Source organism: Leuciscus leuciscus, assembly GCF_965113295.1.
Source record: "Leuciscus leuciscus genome assembly, chromosome: 4".
Lineage (NCBI taxonomy): Eukaryota > Metazoa > Chordata > Actinopteri > Cypriniformes > Leuciscidae > Leuciscus > Leuciscus leuciscus.
Genome location: NC_138728.1, coordinates 37,179,297 through 37,198,667, shown reverse-complemented (window position 1 = coordinate 37,198,667; position 19,371 = coordinate 37,179,297). Strand labels below are relative to the sequence as shown.

Here is a 19,371-nt window from a genome sequence, read left to right as displayed (position 1 = left end):
ACTTTGCAACTACGTCAACTTATTCTAACCCTAACCCTACCAGTCTATTAATACTCTACTAACACTCTAATGAGAGTTAGTAGACATGCAGGTGCAACGTTACTCATAGTCAACAGAATGTGTTAAAGGGACCATCAAAATAAAGTGAAACCATATTTTTAAAGGGAGAGAGATGAATCAGATTTATTTTCTGTTGAGATCATCATAGTGTCACAAATGTAGTGAATAGAGATAAACATCTACTGAACCCGGAACATCCCTTTGATTATGATTAACAATTAACTTGAACTACTTTTTTTTAATCTGAAGCAATATAGACAAAGTACAAAAGACTGTAAATCAGGACACTATAAAAGGAACATGAGAGGCTGTGAGGATGACAGAGCAAGAGCTGGAAACAAACATCAGTGAAGAAACATGGGTTTAGTACAGCAGCAGGTAGATGGAGGACTCAATGAGAATGAGATCAGATCTGAGGACGGACGACAGAATCCACCTCAAACAAACACTTTGAGAGATGAAGCTTCAACTGACAGCCAACAAAACTATCATCTGTTCTTCACTGACATCCACGCAGCACTGAGAGAACTGACCGCCACAGTTACAGAGCAGAAAGTGAACATCAGAGAACTGACCGCCACCGTTACAGAGCAGAAAGCAAACATCAGAGAACTGACCGCCACCGTTACAGAGCAGAAAGAAAACATCAGAGCTTTAGAGACGCAACAGACGTTTATCCTGGAAGAGCTGAAGAAGAAAAATGATGGTACCTCACCAAAACATTCACTTTTTTATTAATGATCCTCAAAGTAAAACACCAATGCAATACATTGCATAGTGTACATTTTTGTGTAAAGTTGAGTGTATACTGTGTAAATTATGTTATATATCTATTCAAATAAGCAGTGTAAATGTCATTTAACTGAATCATTATTCCTTCACAGAAATATCAAATCTTACTCTGGGTCAAGTGGAGTTGAGAAAGGAAAATAGAGGTGAAACTGCTTGAATGATGTTAAATTCAGTGTATACATTATCAGTGTAATAGAGTAATATATCACAATATTTCTTATGTTTTTCAACAACAGACAGAGAGATAGCTTTTTCCGCTGGATTGATGCAATCTGGCTGCGAATATATTGGTCCTTTTACCACTGAAATCACACTAACCTACAAGAAAGTCTTCACAAACATAGGGAACGCCTACAACCCAATTACAGGTAATTATTAATGAAATGAGTCATAAACTCATAATGAAAACCATTCTACTCCAGCTAGATAGATTAAGAAGAATATAACAACAAAGTTACGTCATGAAGCAGACCGAAACGCAAGGATATAAACCACAGCAACTCGGTGCCCAGCCTCTTTTGCTTTCTCACTTTTGATATGTCAGTTGTTTTCACGCTGTCCTGTGCAGCTTACTTAAGTTGCATGGATTCGCCCTCCCAAGCTGTGACAGCGCACTCTACACTATCAATCGGACACTATAAATTATTTTTCATCATTACGTGAGTGCATACGATTATATTTGTTTGTTGTGTCAGCGATACCCTGTGCTTCACAGTACTATACGGTGGTTGGTTTCGACCGCGCTTAGGTAGCGTTTCACTGCAAACTTATAATGCTATATATATATTAGGGGTGGAACGGTACACAAAAGTCACGGTTCGGTTCATACCTCGGTTCAGACATCACGGTTCGGTACGAGTTCGGTACAATGGAGGGAAAAGCAAAACAAAAATGCAGAAGGCTTGTGCATGTCTCAGGCTGTACCACCAAAGGAAAATAAATAGCTTAAAGCTATAGTAGGTAATCCTGTTCAGAAACACTTTTTTTTATACTAGAAAAAGGAATGAAACCAATCAGACCTCTGTAGCAGCTGCAGGACAGTAAAAACTCTGACCAATCACTGCCATTCGGTGCGAATGTAAAGAACCAATCAGATGCCTTCAGAGCCAGGAGGAGTGTCTTAGCAGTGTCAATCAAGTTCGCGTACGCGCTGATCGCCCCTCTCTTGCACAGCGCGTACCGTCATTCAAAATCAAGATTGCCAGTGTGCCGAGCAGCTGTGCTAATGGTGGACAAACAACCAAAACTGCCAATTTCTCGAGTGGTACCTGCTCATACAACAAAGACAGGTAAACGGAAAAAGACAGATGACGATAAACAAGCCCGTCGGAGCCCATTGACTCAGTGTTAAAACTCTAGCCGCATAACATACAGATAAAATGTCACGCACTGTGCAAAGCAACAATCGGTGACCCTGCATGTTTACTAGCCTGCGCGTTCACGGCAGGCTCCGCTGTGGGGGGAACTTTACATAACAAAATTCATGTTTAACAGCTAGTAGGCCTAACGTTATATGTTATGAATCTTACACGAAATTCATCTTCATCACAGTGCAACTAATGGAAATGGAAAAACGTGTATCAATGCAACCTGTTTTTAGCTTTGCCTTATAGTTATAACTAGCTCGTTAGCGATTATTCATAATGATAAAGTTAGATATTTTTATTACATGTGATTCTGACATGATGCTACATGCACTGCGCTCCTTCTTCTCCGCTCGTCTCAGGTAATGCGTCTTCCAGCTCAGCTGTCGGAGTCGCGCGTTCATGTGTTTTGGGGGCGTGGCTTTGGAAGGACCCCAGAAGGGAGAGGGTGGACTGAATGGAAATAATGAGCTGTCTTTAAAACAGTCGTTAGAGGTCTACATACACTCGATTTTTATACTTTCTTTTTCAGAATACTTACATTTTAATTATGTATTGATATATACATAAAGTTTAAACAAATTTGAAAAATAAGTTTTTTAGACCAGTGGTTCCCAAACCTGTCCTGGAGGACCACCAACACTGCACGTTTTCTTTTTCTCCCTAGTCAAACACACCTGATTCAACTCATCAGCTCATTATCACATGGGTTAATGAGCTGATGAGTTGAATCAGGTGTGTTTGACTAGGGAGAAAAAGAAAACGTGCAGTGTTGGTGGTCCTCCAGGACAGGTTTGGGAACCACTGTTTTAGACCATTCTTACCTACCCCAGCTTTAAGCCTTGTATTTTTTAAAATAAGTTTTATTAATAAAGTAAACGCATAGAACCAGTTTATTTGTAGAGCACTGACAATAGTTTTATATAATTAGTTTATTAATTAAATTAATAAAAAGACAAAAAGACCTTGAGATATGTTTGGTAATTGTACCTGAATTAGAGTCCTGCACGGGTTCGGGTACCCGCGGGTAACTGACGGGTGACTCGAATTTTGCTCAAACGGGTGAAAAATATCCAACTGTGTCGGATACGGGTGCAGGTCGGGTCGGACACGGGGGAAACACGGGTTTAAAACAATCACATGCAAACGTAAAAATATATGCGTATTTTTAGGAACACATCTACAAAAATATTGCCTGTATTTCAAGTTGATAAAATAATTTAAAATCCACATCAGTTGTGCCCACGCGCCACGCCCTCCCAGGAATCTATAACGTTACCTAGGCTACTTTCACTTTTAAAAATTCATCATAACCGCGCGGAGTGGGACTTCATCGCCGAGGAAGCACGCAGATAACAGTGGTAACAAACCTAGCAGTTCTATCGAACAGTATTTTTCAAATTTAACACTTAGTATGTGTGGTGTGCAGGGCGTGTTTGAACCCCAAATTGTCAAATGTAGGCTAGACGAAATTGTGTGGCAGTGTTGTAGCCACGTCTGTTCGATTGGTAAAATGTTATAAGGCTACTCAGTTTTGTGGTAACGTTTGCCATGTTCTTCATGTACCGGCCTTTTGACAGCTTCGGCTGAAGTTGTCCTTGTGTTAATTGTCATGTAATAACTTCTGTATGACCTGGCAATAAACATTTTTGTAAGTGTGTCTATAATGTGATAGTCTAAACTGATTTTATTTCGGGTGCGGGTCGGGTCGGGTGTCGGTTCTATTTTAAGCGGGTCGGGTCGGGTGCAGATTTTAATTAGTGCTGCTGTCGGAAAATGGGTCGGATGCGGTTTTAAGCTGTGCGGGTACGGGCAGGTGCGGATTTACTAAATCGGACCCGTGCAGGACTCTGACCTGAATGAATTGAAAATTAATTTGCTACATTTCAGATTAATATATTTGTTTTCCTTAAAATTTTAATTAACAGTAACTTAAACACTTTGCAGTTTGAATGATGTCCTGTATAAACTAAATGACGGAGTATGTTTTCATGTTTCCAATGTTCGATCGGGCGCGCGCGCCTCAAACACACACACACACACACACACAAATATAAGTAAACACTTTGCGACTTTTCCATTGCGCCCGCGTCTGCCCGAGTCCAGAATGTGGACGTACTGACTGACACTTTCTAGACTTTAGCAGAGAATACTATCTGCCAGCTGCTTCTTGCCTGCAATAACACATTAGAGTCAGCGAGCGTTGACGCTTCTACATAGCAGTTCTTACAGACGGCTCTGTTGACTATTGGTCATGTGACTCGGGAACTTGGGACACTTTCAGCGACCCTTCTAACAGCCCAGCGCCAGTAATGGCTTGCTCAGGCAAGGTAACCTGAAGATTATAAGAAGACACAGAGAACTGCCAATTGTACCAGGGCATCCTTTTGGCCCCAATGTTTCTGAGGTATTGGAGAAGAGAATGAAGTTATCAGAAGCCACATGACAACTGACTCAGGTTCCATGAGCACCACCTTTTAGGGTGCCACTAGCTCCGGCTCACCCACGCTATCAGGGCTCAGAGCATCGAGTGCGACAGCAGAACGCTTCTCAGCTTCAGGCCCGACAGCGACATAGAGGGGCTGAGGAGGCCCAGGGACGCCGCCCTTTTCACCGTCACCAGCAGGTGAGACCACGTCAGCACCCCCCATAGGTCCTAAAGGCACAGGCCAAAAATCCTTAAGCTACGGGGCCGGCGGTTGGTCGTTCCACTGTGCAGCATCTACTGTACATTACTGGGAAACTGGCGACTTTGAGAAGGGGATACACTCTGCAATTCTGACGCCGGCCTCACAAGGTTTCAGGAATCTTTCCGACAGTTGTCAAAAATGTAACCATTTCAATGGCCCTTTCCTTAAAAATTAATTCACTGTTACTGAAAGGAGCCATAGAAAAAGTTCTTCCCCTCAGTCAGAGGGACAGGTTTTATTCCACATACTTCCTTGTTCCAAAGGAAGATGGCGGTTTTTATCCAGTTCTGGACCTGAGACGGCTAAATGTGTTCTTAAAGTCTTTTCCTTTCCAAATGTTACGCAGTCGACGTTCTTCGATCTGTGACGAAAGGAGAATGATTCATGTTTGTGTGGACTTGATCTTGAAGGACACTTACTTCCATGTTCCAATTGCTCCCCACCACAGGAGGTTCCTAAGATTCAGCTTTCAGAATCAAGCCTATCAGTTCAGAGTCCAACCATTCGGTCTATCTCTGGCTCCTCGTGTTTTTACAAGAGGCATGAGTGCGGCCTCCTCTTTGGTCCAAGGGCATGAGAATTCGGCCCTACTTAGACGATTGGCTGCTTTGTGCCCCAACAAGACGACATGCGTTACACAACACCAAGATTGTGCTGGAGCATATCCAGAGGTTGTCTTACTGTGAATGACACAAACAGTCATCTGGTCCCAGAACAGACCATAACCTTTATAGGAATAACAATTCAATCACAATGTCTGCCACATTGTTTCACGCGCAGACAAACAATATTTGTCAGTTACTGACTCGTTTCGGTCAGGGGATAAAATTATTGGACAAATAATTGGAAGATTCTAATTATTGGACAAAAAACTTCCTCACGTAATAATCTAGAATACTCTCTAACACTTGATGGCTGCTCTGTTAAGTCTTCGTCGTCTGTTATGTACCTGGGTGTGCTCTTTAATACCAATCTTTCATTTGAAAGTCACGTGTCTAGTATCTGTAAAACCGGATTTTTCCATCTTAAAAATATATCTAAATGACGCCATATGCTCTCATTGACAAATGCGGAACAATTAGTCCATGCGTTCATGACATCAAGGCTAGATTATTGTAATGCTATTATGGGTGGTTCCCCTGCCCGCTTAATAAACAAACTACAGCTAGTTCAAAACGCAGCAGCTCGAGTTCTTACCAGAACCAGGAAGTATGACCATATTACCCCGGTTCTGTCAACACTGCATTGGCTGCCTATTAAACATTGTATACATTTTTAAATATTGCTGATTACTTACAAAGCACTAAATGGTTTGGCACCGCAGTACTTGAGCGAGCTCTTAACGCATTATAGTCCTTCACGTCTATTATAATCTCAAAATTCAGGCCAGTTGATAATACCTAGAATATCAAAAAAATCGACTGCTGGCAGTAGATCCTTTTCATATTTAGCACCAAAACTTTGGAACAGTCTTCCTAACATTGTCCGGGAAGCAGACACACTCTGTCAGTTCAAAGCTAGACTAAAAACACATCTCTTTGACCTAGCATACAAATAACACATTATAGACTTCTATAATTCAATGTTAGGCTGGATAGATTAGGTCAGCCGGAACCGGGAACACTTCCCATAAATCCTGATGTACTTGTTACATCATAAGAAGAATGGTGTCTACGCTAATATTAGTCTCTCTGTTTATCCTGAGGTTAACCGCAGTCTGCTGTATCCAGATCGGATGAAGGACCTGCGCCTGGACGCGACGACAGCACAGTCCTGAAGTGTCAACTAGTCTCTCCCCTGTGAAGGCCTGCCTTTACCTCTCTACAGATAAAGCGTTGTCGGAATAATTCCGGTTCGCGTGTCTACGCGGAAGCGATACAAATTCTGTATTATAATTTTAAGGCCAGACAAGTAGTTTGTTGAGGGTTGATTTGTAGGGAAGGACTACATGCCTGCGCACATATATTAAAACATATAGACTGCCATCGGCGTTCTCACTGGTTCGCGTTTTTGAAGTTTGCGCAGAAAGAACTTCAGAGTTTTCTGTTAAAACGGTGTTGTGTTAGCCGCCCCTAAGTTAATAACTAATGATCGTTGCAATGGAAGTGAATCAATCTAAAACTCACTTTAGCTGGATAATAACTTTATTCTAGATTTGCTGTAAAGCCAAAACAATCTCTGTTACTTTAATTTCCTAATCAATGTAAAGCTGCTTTGGAACAATCTACATTGTTAAAAGCGCTATATAAATGAAGATGACTTGACTTGACTTGATCCCCTTGGGCTTGCTTCACCTCATGCCTCTTCAGAGGTGGAGCAACAGCTTAGGGCTAGATTCAGTGACCTGCCTGTGTCCGTTCACTGAAACCCTGGAAAAGAGTAACATTTCTGAGAGCAGGAGTGCCACTAGGGGTGGTGTCCTCCCATTGGGAAGTGATCACGACCGATGCTTCACTAACAGGATGGGGGGCAACTTGGAACCAGAGGGGTATTGGTGGTCACTGGTCACCCAGGGAGGCCTTAGAACATATCAACGTCCTGGAGTTGAAGGCAGTTTACTAAGCTCTACAACACTTCTTACCAAACCTGATGGGTCATCATGTGCTTGTCCGGTCCAACAACACGTCAACAGTCTTTCATTTGAATCAATGGCTGGCTTCATTAAGGCCATTTCATTTCCCGGGATTGGACAATCAAGTGGCGGATGCTCTGTCAAGGGATCTACTGCTCCCAGGGGAATGGAGACTTCACTGTAGTACAGTTGATTTGGCAACGGTTTGGCAAGGCAGAAGTCGACCTGTTTGCATCGGAAATGACCACTCATTGCCACTGGTGGTTCGCAAGAGCCGAGACATCCAGCCCATTGGGACAGGATGCATTAGCCCACGAGTGGCCGAGTTCCCTGTTGTATGAATTCCCTCCATTTCCACTTCTGTGGGGAACATTACACCATATATTCCTATACAAGCACAGGGTGCTTTTAGTGGCATCTCAATGACCAGCCAGGCTATGGTTTCCTCTCCTTCTGAGTCTGTTACAAGGTGAACCATAGCTTCTCATCAGACGGGACCTTCTTTCTCAGATGCATGGCCGTGTTTGGCAGCCAGATCAAACTTGTCTTCAGCTCTGGGTTGTGCCCTTGGGTCCAGATCACAGTTAATGGATTGTGAAGCAGCAGTAGTGAACACAATCGGCAATGGTAGGGCTCCTTCAACACAACAGCTTTATGCTGCTTGTTGGAGGATATTTTCTTCTTGGTGCGGGGATCAAGGAATTGACCCAGTTCATTGTACTGTGCCGATAGTATTGAATTTCTAGCAGCATCTATTTGATGACAACAGGGCGGCCTCCACTTTAAAAGTTTATGTACAGTATGTTTTAAGTTTGTTTGTAGTTTTCTGAAGGGAGCGAGGTGTTTAAAGCCTGTTCGTTCTACTCTTTTTTTTCTGTGTGGGACTTACCACTTGTTCTAGAGTCCCTTTGTACACCACCATTTGAGCCATTGGCTGTTGCAGATATTAAGTGGCTGTCCTTAAAAGTGTCTTTTTTGTTGGCCGTTGCTTCCACTAAACGTTTTGGTGAACTTCATGCCTTGTCAATGAGTGAACTGTGTTTACGCTGGTTACCAGAGGATTCTTTGGCCTAATCCAGCTTTTCTCCCTAAAGTTTTGTTGCCACAATTTGTGTATTAATCTGGCTGCTTTTAGCCACCTTTCAATCACTCAGACACAGATAGGGGAGGTTTCATTTTCTGTGTCCTCTACAATCTTTAAAGTGCTATGTTAAAGGGTTAGTTCACCCAAAAATGAAAATTCTATCACTAATTACTCACCCTCATGTTGTTCAAACCCCCGTAAGATTTGATCCAAAATGGCGCCGCGGATGGCTGCTTCGGTTTTGAGCTCCTCAGTACTTTTACTGTTTTTGTTTGTTTGTCCTGTTTTATGTAACCTTTTCCCCGTCAGTTTAACTAGGAACGAACTCCTAGACATCAGGAACAACACACCAAACGACATTTTGCCGACTTTTGAGCATTCCGACATTTTATTAGACATCCTAGTTGGCGGAGCTGCGATCCTGTACAAGCGCTTCAAAAGACGCAAACGAGGGAAACGCGCGGGCGCGCTCGTGAAGTTTCGACAGCGCGGATTCAGGACTCCGCTGCCGAGCATTCACTTGGCAAATCTCCGTTCTCTAGCAAATAAAACAGACGAACTACTACTTCTCACCCGCACAAACAAGGACTTTTCAAACTCGGCTGCTCTTTGCTTCACAGAAACATGGCTGAACGGTTCCATACCGGACAGTGCGCTAAATCTAACGGGCTTCCAGCTGTTCAGAGCGGATCGCGTCGCCGAGTTAACTGGGAAAACGAGAGGCGGTGGATTATGTTTTTATATCAACGAAGGCTGGTGTTCAGATGTGACAGTGTTGACGAAGATGTGCTGCCCTAATTTGGAAGCTCTCTTCATTAACTGTAAGCCTTTTTATTCGCCGCGGGAGTTTTCCTCATTTATTCTGGCGAGTGTGTACATCCCCCCTGACGCGTGTGTGAGCGCGGCATTGCAACAGCTGGCTGATCAGATCACACAAACAGAGCAAAGTTACCCGGACTCTTTCACTATCATTCTCGGCGATTTTAATAAAGCTAATCTCACCCGTGAACTGCCTAAATTCAGACAGCACATCACCTGCCCCACCAGGGACAGTAACATACTGGACCATTGCTACACTGCTTTAAAGGACGCATACCACTCTGTCCCCAGAGCAGCTTTGGGACTCTCTGATCATTGTTTGGTTCATCTTCTCCCAGCCTACAAGCAGAAACTTAAATCTGCTAAGGCAGTTGTAAGAACTGTAAAGAGATGGACCAGCGAAACAGAGCAGGTCTTACAAGGTTGTTTTGACTGCACTGATTGGAGTGTTTTTGAGGCTGCAGCCACTGATCTGGATGAGCTCACTGACACTGTGACATCTTACATCAGCTTCTGTGAGGACATGTGTGTCCCCACTAGGACTTTTTTAACATATAACAACGATAAGCCATGGTTCACTGCAAAACTAAAACATCTTCGTCAGGCCAAAGAGGATGCCTACAGGAGTGGGGACAGAGCCTTGTACAAACAGGCCAAATACACACTGACAAAGGAGATCAGAGAAGCTAAGAGGAGCTTCTCTGAAAAGCTGAAAAGCCAGTTTTCAGCTAACGACCCTGCATCAGTGTGGAAAGGCCTGAAAGCCATCACCAGCTACAAAACACCATCCCCCAACACTGTTGAGAATCAACGACTGGCCGACGATCTCAATGTATTTTACAGTAGATTTGAAAAGCCTGCTCTCACACCCCACACCCGCTCTGACCGTCTCTACACACAACCATCAACACCCCCCTCCCTCCCCCATACTGCTTCTCAGCCTGCACCTCAGATCAGTGAGGAGGATATATGCAGAGTCTTCAGGAAACAGAAGATAAGGAAAGCCAAAGGCCCAGACGGTGTCTCACCAGCCTGTCTCAAAGCCTGCGCTGTCCAGCTGTCATCCATCTTCACACTGATTTTCAACAGATCACTGGAGCTGTGTGAAGTCCCCTCCTGCTTCAAACACTCCACCATCATCCCGGTACCCAAGAAACCTAAAATCTCTGGACTTAACGATTACAGACCTGTTGCTTTGACATCTGTGGTCATGAAGTCATTTGAGAGACTGGTGCTGGCCTACCTGAAGGACCTCACTGGACCCTTGCTGGACCCCCTGCAGTTTGCTTATCGAGCAAACATGTCTGTGGATGATGCAGTCAACATGGGACTGCACTACATCCTCCAACATCTGGACAAACCAGGGACTTATGCAAGGATCCTGTTTGTGGACTTCAGCTCCGCTTTCAACACCATCGTCCCGGATACCCTCCTGAATAAACTAACCCAGCTCTCTGTGCCCTCCTCCATCTGTCAGTGGATCATCAGCTTCCTGACAGGCCGGCAGCAGCTAGTGAGGCTGGGAAAAGTCACATCTCGGACCCTTACCATCAGCACTGGTGCCCCCCAAGGGTGCGTTCTCTCCCCACTGCTTTTCTCCCTCTACACAAATGACTGTACCTCCAAAGACTCCTCCGTCAAGCTCCTGAAGTTTGCAGACGACACCACAGTCATTGGCCTCATCCAGGACGGTGACGAGTCTGCTTACAGACAAGAGGTTGAACAGCTGGCTGTCTGGTGCAGTCATAACAACCTGGAGCTGAACACGCTCAAAACTGTGGAGATGATAGTGGACTTTAGGAGAAACCCCCCTGCACTCCCCCCTCTCACCATCATGGACAGCACTGTGACAGCAGTGGAGTCATTCAGGTTCCTGGGCACTACCATCTCTCAGGACCTGAAGTGGGACAATCACATTGACTCCATTGTCAAAAAGGCCCAACAGAGGTTGTACTTCCTTCGTCAACTGAAAAAGTTCAACCTACCACAAGCGCAGATGACTCAGTTTTACTCAGCTGTTATTGAGTCGGTTCTGTGCACTTCTATAACTGTCTGGTTTGGGTCAGCCAGCAAATCAGATATAAGAAGACTACAACGGACTGTTAGGACAGCTGAAAGGATCATTGGTGTACACCTCCCCAACCTTCAGGACTTGTACAATGCCAGAGTGAAGAAACGGGCAGGGAACATCATCACAGACCCCTCCCACCCCGGCCAAAACCTGTTTGCACTTCTGCCGTCAGGCAGACGTTACAGATCTCTGCGCACTAGAACATCTAGGCACAAAAACAGTTTTTTCCCCCATGCTATCTCCAGCTTAAACAGCTAAAACAGCAATTAACACCTGCTGTATAATTCATTCAGTACTTGAGAGAGAAGCAAGAGGTTTTTTTGTGTAAATACATATACAAATTTTATTTATAGAGCTGTACACACAATGCACAAATCTGTACATAACTGTTTCAGATGTATACTATAACTATTATTATTGTTTATTCTATTTATTTATGTTCTCATTTAAATGCCTGTTCTAATGTCATATATGTATGTATGTACCAAGAGCTCCTGTAAAAACCACAAAAAATTCCTTGTGTGTTTGTGCACACTTGGCGAATAAAGCTCATTCTGATTCTGATTCTGAAAACTTTCGTTCATCTTCGGAACACAAATTAAGATAATTTTTTTATTAAATCTGAGAGCCGTCTCACTCCTCCATAGGCTTCTATGTTATTGAAACTTGCCCAGAAAGTTAGTAACATAGCAGCGCAACGTCAGAACATAGGCTCTCTATTGGCCGATGCTGGTCATGTGTGATGCTGGCCAATAGGGAGCCTACGTTCTGACGTTGCGCTGCTCTGTCACACTACGTGAACTCACGTCAGAGGCCCACACAGAAGAAAATTAATAGTTGAATAAAGTCGTTATTTTTGTTTTGTTTTTAAAAAGTATTCTTGTCGCTTGATAAACTTATGGTTGAGCCACTGTAGTCACTTGGACTATTTTAAACATTGTCTTTACTTACTTTCTGGGCCGGCAAGTTTCAATAACATAGAATCCTATGGAGGAGTGAGACAGCTCTAGAGGCCAAGATTTAAAGGTACAATATGCAATAATTTTTTGCCGCTAGAGGGCGCTACATTCCAAACAACAACAACGGCGTAGCTTGATGACGATGTGAAGGAGCGTGGAATGATGGGAACTGTCGTTTTAAACTCCACTGTGGATGTAAATCAGTCAGACGGGAATCAAAAAATCATGTTCATGGATGAGGTTAAGTTTTATTTTTATAATGACATGCTTTTTGTGGCGAGGGGGGCGTGGTTCAGCGCGGTCTGTAATGGGAGAGAGAAGAGACGAGCGTCCCGCAAGTAGGTCAAGTGCAAATGACGAACACCTGTGTCTTATTGCAGTGATCCGCGTGGAGAGACCGCTTATAAGCCGCGCGCTGGAACGAGAGAGAATTGGACGCAGAGAAAGAAAACCGGTGGATCTGAGCTCTCATTTTTTAACTGTTTTGTGCCGTCGCGGTTGCCACGGTGAATGCGCGTTGTGTGCGACTTTTGTTTGTTTTGTTTTATTTTAATAAAGTCCCAGTCACGCCGACCCCTGTCTTCTTCCTTCCTGACTCTTGAACCTCATCACACTTTTATTTCATTAAAATGAATTAACCGCAAGAAAAGTAAGGTTTAATACTAAATTGGTTATCATAGATGTTACTGTATGTCGAATTCATTGTTGTGATAACGCTTCGCAGTTTTACGTGTTCTAAACAATTGTTGTAAAACTACATTCGAACATACCCACATCATTTGCCAAAATACTGATTAATCTTTATGTATAACACATGCTATATTTATTTACATGGCCATAAACACCAGACGTGATAAACAATGTCAATAAACTAAACACAAATCTAAAGCAATAATACTTCCTTTACATAAACATAACTATTACCGAATGCTACATTTGGAAAATATAAAATTAAGCATGCTTTGTCGACAGAACCAGCTGCAATCGGTAAAGAATAATTATGTTCCATAACGACTGCAAGAAACAAGCTAATGTTTGTTGCTTGATAGACGCTACAACTACAACTTCCGCATTTGTCCAGGACTCCACGCAGTACGAGCGGAAACCAAGGGTAACGCGGATATGACGCAATTGACTGGCAACTCCCAGCTCCCCCCTGCTCTAACGCCCCGTTTCCTTGGTTAAAATCGCAATTTTCTCACGATTTAAAAATAGTTGGAAACATTTGGGATATTGTAAGTAATCAACTTAACAAAATATATAACACTGGCCTTGAGATTATGGGATATTTTAATGCAAAATTCTTACATATTGTACCTTTAAGGCGAGACACGGCAGGCAAAAAAATCGATTTTCCATGCAGTGGTCAGTTTTGAGATTTTGGCCTAGTTTACTCCTTCAATATGTGTTCTTTCAAGCTGCTATAAAGAAAACGTTGAAAATATACATTAAGATGTTTATTTTATTACATTTTGTTGACTTGCGGCAGTAAGTTTCTCCCAAATTTACCAAGAAGTAAGCATTCCAACGCGACATGCTGAGATCCGTCTGTTCACTGAAGTCTGTCATGACCGGCATCGCTGTAAAGCTCTGAGTCTCCTGCACAATGCTATGTAACCCAAATATGGGTATTTCCTTTCTATCAGTAACAAAGGGGGGTTTAAAGCTAATGACGAAATCTCATTGGCTACAGCTGGTTTCTGCTAACGTGATTCGCTCAGACGCATCACGTGGCATACTCTGACACTGTGTTTACCTCAGCGCGGGACCTCCAAAAATGCCGGTAAAACCGCAACTTTCAAGGAAAAAAAAGCAGCAATTGCGCTTTGCAAGTTGTGTGAAGGGAAAACAATCGGATGTATAAGCTGAAAAACCATCAGGAAGCGGCACATCTGACCGTAAGCTGTCGTTAGGGGGGTTTAATGACAGTGCCGCTGACTGTGCGACACAGCAGTGGCTGATTATGCATGTCGCACGTCTGAATGAATTAATAAGTGATCTCTTGTGCCCTAATTGTGCTGCATCAGATCTAATTATTAACATTGATCCAGTGAACCATGGATTTTGTAGCAGTCTGCTTCTAGAGTGTAGTAATTGCAAAGGAGAGAGTGGGTATAGGCGAAGCGTCTACACATCCACACGGCTGCATAGCGAGACGAGAGGTGATGTCGCTTTTGACGTGAATGTCCGCATGGTGCTTTTGGCACATGAATTAGGGATGGGATATGCTGCACTGAGGAAGGTCAGCAAGGTGTTGGGGATCCCTTCCCTTCACCTGAAAACATACCAGAGGCATGACAAGAGAGTGACAGGTAGGCTTTGGAAACAGGGATGGGACAGGGATGTTGATTTTGGAGGTCTAATGACCTGTTACATTTATCATAGTGTTGGTGTAACAGTGAACATATTTTCATGGATGGAACAAAGATGGATTCGTAACAGTAGAATAAAATGAGAGAGAGAGAGAGAGAGAGAGAGAGAGAGAGAGAGAGAGAGACACGCACACACACACACACACACACACACATTAACAGTAGGCTGCATCACACGCACGCACAATTATGGATCTGTTGTAATAGTATAACATTATAGGATGGCCTTATTCTTTATAGTAATTTTATTTTATTTTAGCTTGTCCAATTGGCTGCTATAACTGCATGGTCTACTCCCTGGTTCTTTCCAAAAGAAATTGGGTTTTTGCCACTCAAGTGTACCGTTTCAATAAACTCAACAAAAAAGGAACAGTTCTTGACACAACATGCATTTTTATTTTAGTGGTGGAAATTGAGAGAGGATTGGAGTCACTGCACAAGACTAGGGAGCAGATCCGGCAGGCCTATGCAGATGTTGATCCAGAGTTAGCAGAGTTGCTGAGGGAGGATGCTGAAATTAACATTGGTGTCTCTTTTGATAGCACCTGGCAAAAAAGAGGCTTCACTTCCCATTATGGCATTGGCATTTGCATTGATATTCTAACAGGACTGGTCATTGACTTTGAGGTATTATCCTCTTACTGTCATGCTTGTGTCCTAAAGCAAAGTGCCAAGAATGAGGGGAAGATTACTGTGGAGGAATTTGACAGCTGGAGGGAGACGCACACTGACTGTGCCAATAATTTCACAGGGTCTAGTAAGGCAATGGAGCAGGAGGCAGTAAAGAGGATGTGGGGTAGATAAGTCAGTCGCCACCAGCTGCGGTACACTGAGATGCTCTCAGATGGGGATAGCTCTGCTTTTAAGGAAGTACTGTCACTGAACCCATACCCTGGGCATGAGATTGTAAAGCTGGAATGCATTAACCATGCTCACAAGCGAATGGATTTAGAATGGATAAATCAGAAAATGTAGTGCCGAGCGCAAATTGGGAGGCAAGGGTTTGGGGAAACTGACCGCAAAGAAATGCAAAACACTGCAAAATTATTACAGGGGGGCAATTTTGAATAACCAGGGTTCACTGGATACAATGAAAGCAGAGATATGGGCAGGCCTTCTCCACTGCATGTTAACAGACGAAACACCATTGCATACTAGGTGCAATCCATCTTGGTGTTGGTATCGGAGGGCAGAAGACAAAGGATGAGACCCCTGAAAGCCACACTCGACATGCTGCAAATTACCTATCCCATGAGGTGGGCCAGAAACTTCTCCCCATCTATCACCGCATGTCAAGCGACAGTTTGCTGCAAAGAATGCAGCATGGTGGCATGCAAAATGCAAACGAGTGCCTTAATTCAGTGATATGGGCTCGCTGCCCAAAAACTGTTTTTGTGGGCAAGAACAGGGTCGAGGCAGCGGCAAGTAGAGCTGAAGATCTTTGCCGGGACCCGACGGGTTTGGTCGGGTTCGGTCTTAATTTCTATTATTTTACACAGGCTCGGGCCGGGCTCGGGCTCGCGCTTCGGGTTGCGTGGTAAATGAGCGGTCAGGTGATGTGTTTAGATTAGCGTGAAAATGGATCTTGAGGAGGTGAAATGGAGGCTGGTCTCTGGAGGACTTATTTTATTTCTTTGTTCCAACTTCCAAGTGGCCTCTAGCCTCCATTAGTCATGAATAAATGATGTTAAAAAATGTATAAATTACTCCTTTTTTTACGAAAGACAGGTGCTGTGTGCGTGCGGCGCAGTCTCTTTTTTTTCTTTCTTTCCCTTTTCAGCCGAGTGGTGCGTGTGCCGGCTCGCGGTGTGAAGCGCGTGTCCGCGCTATTCTCCGACACTCTTATCACTGCTGATAGACGGCCTTTTGGACAGTCGGGCTGTAAACGGGTTCGGGCTTTTAAAAAGCTGTCAATCAAAATGTACTTGTCGGGCTCGGGCCAAACTCTGTCGGGCTCGGGCCTTTTCGGGCCGAACTTTTAAGGCCCGATTACAGCTCTAGCGGCAAGCATGGCCATCTCCTCTTTTAATGAGGGTGCCTCAGCTATGCTTAATGTTAAGGCTGATTTATACTTCTGCGTCGAACTCACGCCGTAGCTACGTCGTAGGCTGTGTGTAGCGCGCGTACCCTTCGGCGTACCCTGACGTGCACCTCTCCAAAAATGTAACAACGCGTTAACTCTACGCGGACGCAATCGCTGTGATTGGTCTGCTAGGACCGCTCCCTCGGGTTTCACATGCTCCCTCTGCAAGTGTAATTGCGCGTCAACGCGGACAACGACGCAGAAGTATAAATGAAAACCAACGCATTGCCTACAGCGTAGAGGCTCCGGCGTAGGTCCGACGCAGAAGTATAATGAGGCCTTTAATGTGATGCCAAACTTATGGCTGGAGAGCACACTTATTACAGTGAACACCATCAAGCAGGCAGACCTGCTTAGGGTGTCCAAAGCAAACGCCATTCAGTCCGCAAGTGCAAAACGCAAACGAAAACTTGTGAGCACAGACAAGAAAGTGAAAAGGCACCAGCAAGAGATGTCAGAGGGACCTACATATGGTGCTGGAATGGATGATTAGAGTTTATAAAGCTGTGACAGCTACTGTTGGTCTTGTTCTGTGTCCATACTGTCTAGCGTGGTGTTAATTAATTGAGTTACTGCAGTTGTAGGCCTTATATGTCTGCCATGTTATTAAATAATCAGTTTTCATGAGCTTGTAATATTATATATTATTATTACTAAGAGCTTGAGAATTTATTCTGTTTTTGAGCAATTTTTTCCAATAGAAATGTATTAAATTCCCCTATTTAAATCTTTAAATGCCGGTTTCTCAAAATCAGTTTTTTGTCATTCTTCAGTAGAAACATCTCAGCCTATGTAGCACCTGTGTACACCAAACTTTCCAGTTATACACTTAGCAGTATTCTGAAGATATTTTCAGAGGGATTTGTTAATAAATCATTCCTGGCCTGATTTATGTGACATTTTAATTAAAAAAAATCGATTTTTTAAGGCTATGGACAGTATATTTTGATTTCCTAGGTAATGAAAGCATATATCCTGAAATCCCTCTGAGTTTTTATTTTCATCTTGTGTGTAAACAAAATGAAAAAAGAATTTTTCACCTGGCTTTATCATATGTTCAGATCTATCTACCGAAAATATATGCAAAACCGCGCATATTTAATGAGATAATGCCTAATTTGCATAATTAAACATACAAATTTCAAAAACTTGTAATATATATTTTTTTATATACTTGTGTAAGTAATCAACTGAGGAAGTTTCATGGTGATATCTATTATTTTAAAATGTTACCCTATTCACCTGTAGTGTCTCGCCTTAATCAAAAATTTCTTAATTTTTGTTCCGAAGATGAACGAAAGTCTTACGGGGTTGGAACAACATGAGGGTGAGTAATTACTGACAGAATTAAATTTTTTGGGTGAACTAGCCCTTTAAGTCTACCGCTTGTTTCAGACAGAAGGATCAGTTAATTGTCTGTTATGGTGAGGTACGCAAAGGTGCACCTTTGTCCAAACAGAGACCATCATGCTGGATTGTCGAGGCGATAAAGTTGGTGTATAATAAATCTCATCAACCCTTACCAGTGGGTGTTACCCCACTAGAGCCGTGTCTTCGTCTTGGGCCACTTTACGGGTAGTTTCCTTAGCGGATGTCTGCGAAGCTGCTACCTGGTCTTCTCCATGTACCTTTGTGCGGTTCTACAAGGTTAACGTGGCTGCTTCCCATGATGTGAGCTCTGCTGTTCTTCTGGAACAACCTTGATGTCTGTGTTGATATGTGTCATCCACTAGTGCTTTGCACTGCCTCTAGCAGTCAGTAGGAATGAAACAGAATGCTAGTTACGTATGTAACTGTGGTTCAATGAATATCGGATGACCGCCAGAGTCCCTTTGTTGTTATATTCTTTTCGATCTATCTAGCTGGCACAGCGATTATCCACTAGTACTTTGCACTGCCTCTGGCGGTCATCCGGAATTCACAGAACCACAGTTAAATACGTTACTAGTGTTTGGTATTTAAGCGATCATACAGGAAACATCTGATTCTGTATCTCTTGTTATTTGATTTAGGTGTTTTCACAGCCCCACTGAAAGGAGCGTACATGTTCAGAGTCTCTGTATTTGGTCACGGCGGAACTCAATCAACTGTAGCCATTATTAAGAATGGAGAGCATGTGGCTATAGCAGAAGCTCTTCAGGAAAAGGATCGGTTTAACTCCTCGAATGGAGTTGTGTTGATCCTGGAGTTTGGAGATGTTGTCTTTGTGAGACTTTGGTCTGGCACGAGGATATTTGAAAGCTACAATAACCACAACACTTTCAGTGGTTTCCTACTGTTTCCCTTAAGATAACAGGAGCTTTGCAGGATGTGAATCCAATAAGGATTCTGAACCTTCAGTGTATGATTTAAGATGGAAATCATGAAGTATCACTGACATGAATCTGCATTAATGAGGACCAATGTGTTTTTGAAATATGCAATAGATTACTGTATAAAAGTCTGAGCTGTTTATAAATGTAACTTTGAATAAAGAGTTTCAGCACTGAGAGAGACAGGCCCCTG

The 19,371-nt window shown here is 43.2% G+C and overlaps 1 protein-coding gene across 1 annotated transcript; it reads left to right on the top strand.

Moving 5' to 3' along the window:
* The first annotated feature begins 350 nt into the window (after positions 1-350).
* Positions 351-19,167, top strand: LOC309497431 (uncharacterized protein). The gene is made up of 4 exons (XM_082167717.1): positions 351-766; positions 945-995; positions 1,089-1,220; positions 18,879-19,167. The coding sequence occupies exons 1-4, from the start codon at positions 418-420 to the stop codon at positions 19,157-19,159; spliced, it is 813 nt and encodes a 270-aa protein (XP_082023843.1). The 5' UTR covers positions 351-417; the 3' UTR covers positions 19,160-19,167.
* Positions 19,168-19,371: the final 204 nt, after the last annotated feature.

Coding starts and splice junctions, on each gene's coding strand:
- LOC309497431 (XM_082167717.1), top strand. CDS start 418: ATGGGTTTAGTACAGCAGCAGGTAGATGGAGGACTCAATGAGAATGAG. Junction 996..1,088: donor GTTGAGAAAGGAAAATAGAG/GTGAAACTGCTT, acceptor TTTCAACAACAG/ACAGAGAGATAGCTTTTTCC. Junction 1,221..18,878: donor CGCCTACAACCCAATTACAG/GTAATTATTAAT, acceptor TATTTGATTTAG/GTGTTTTCACAGCCCCACTG.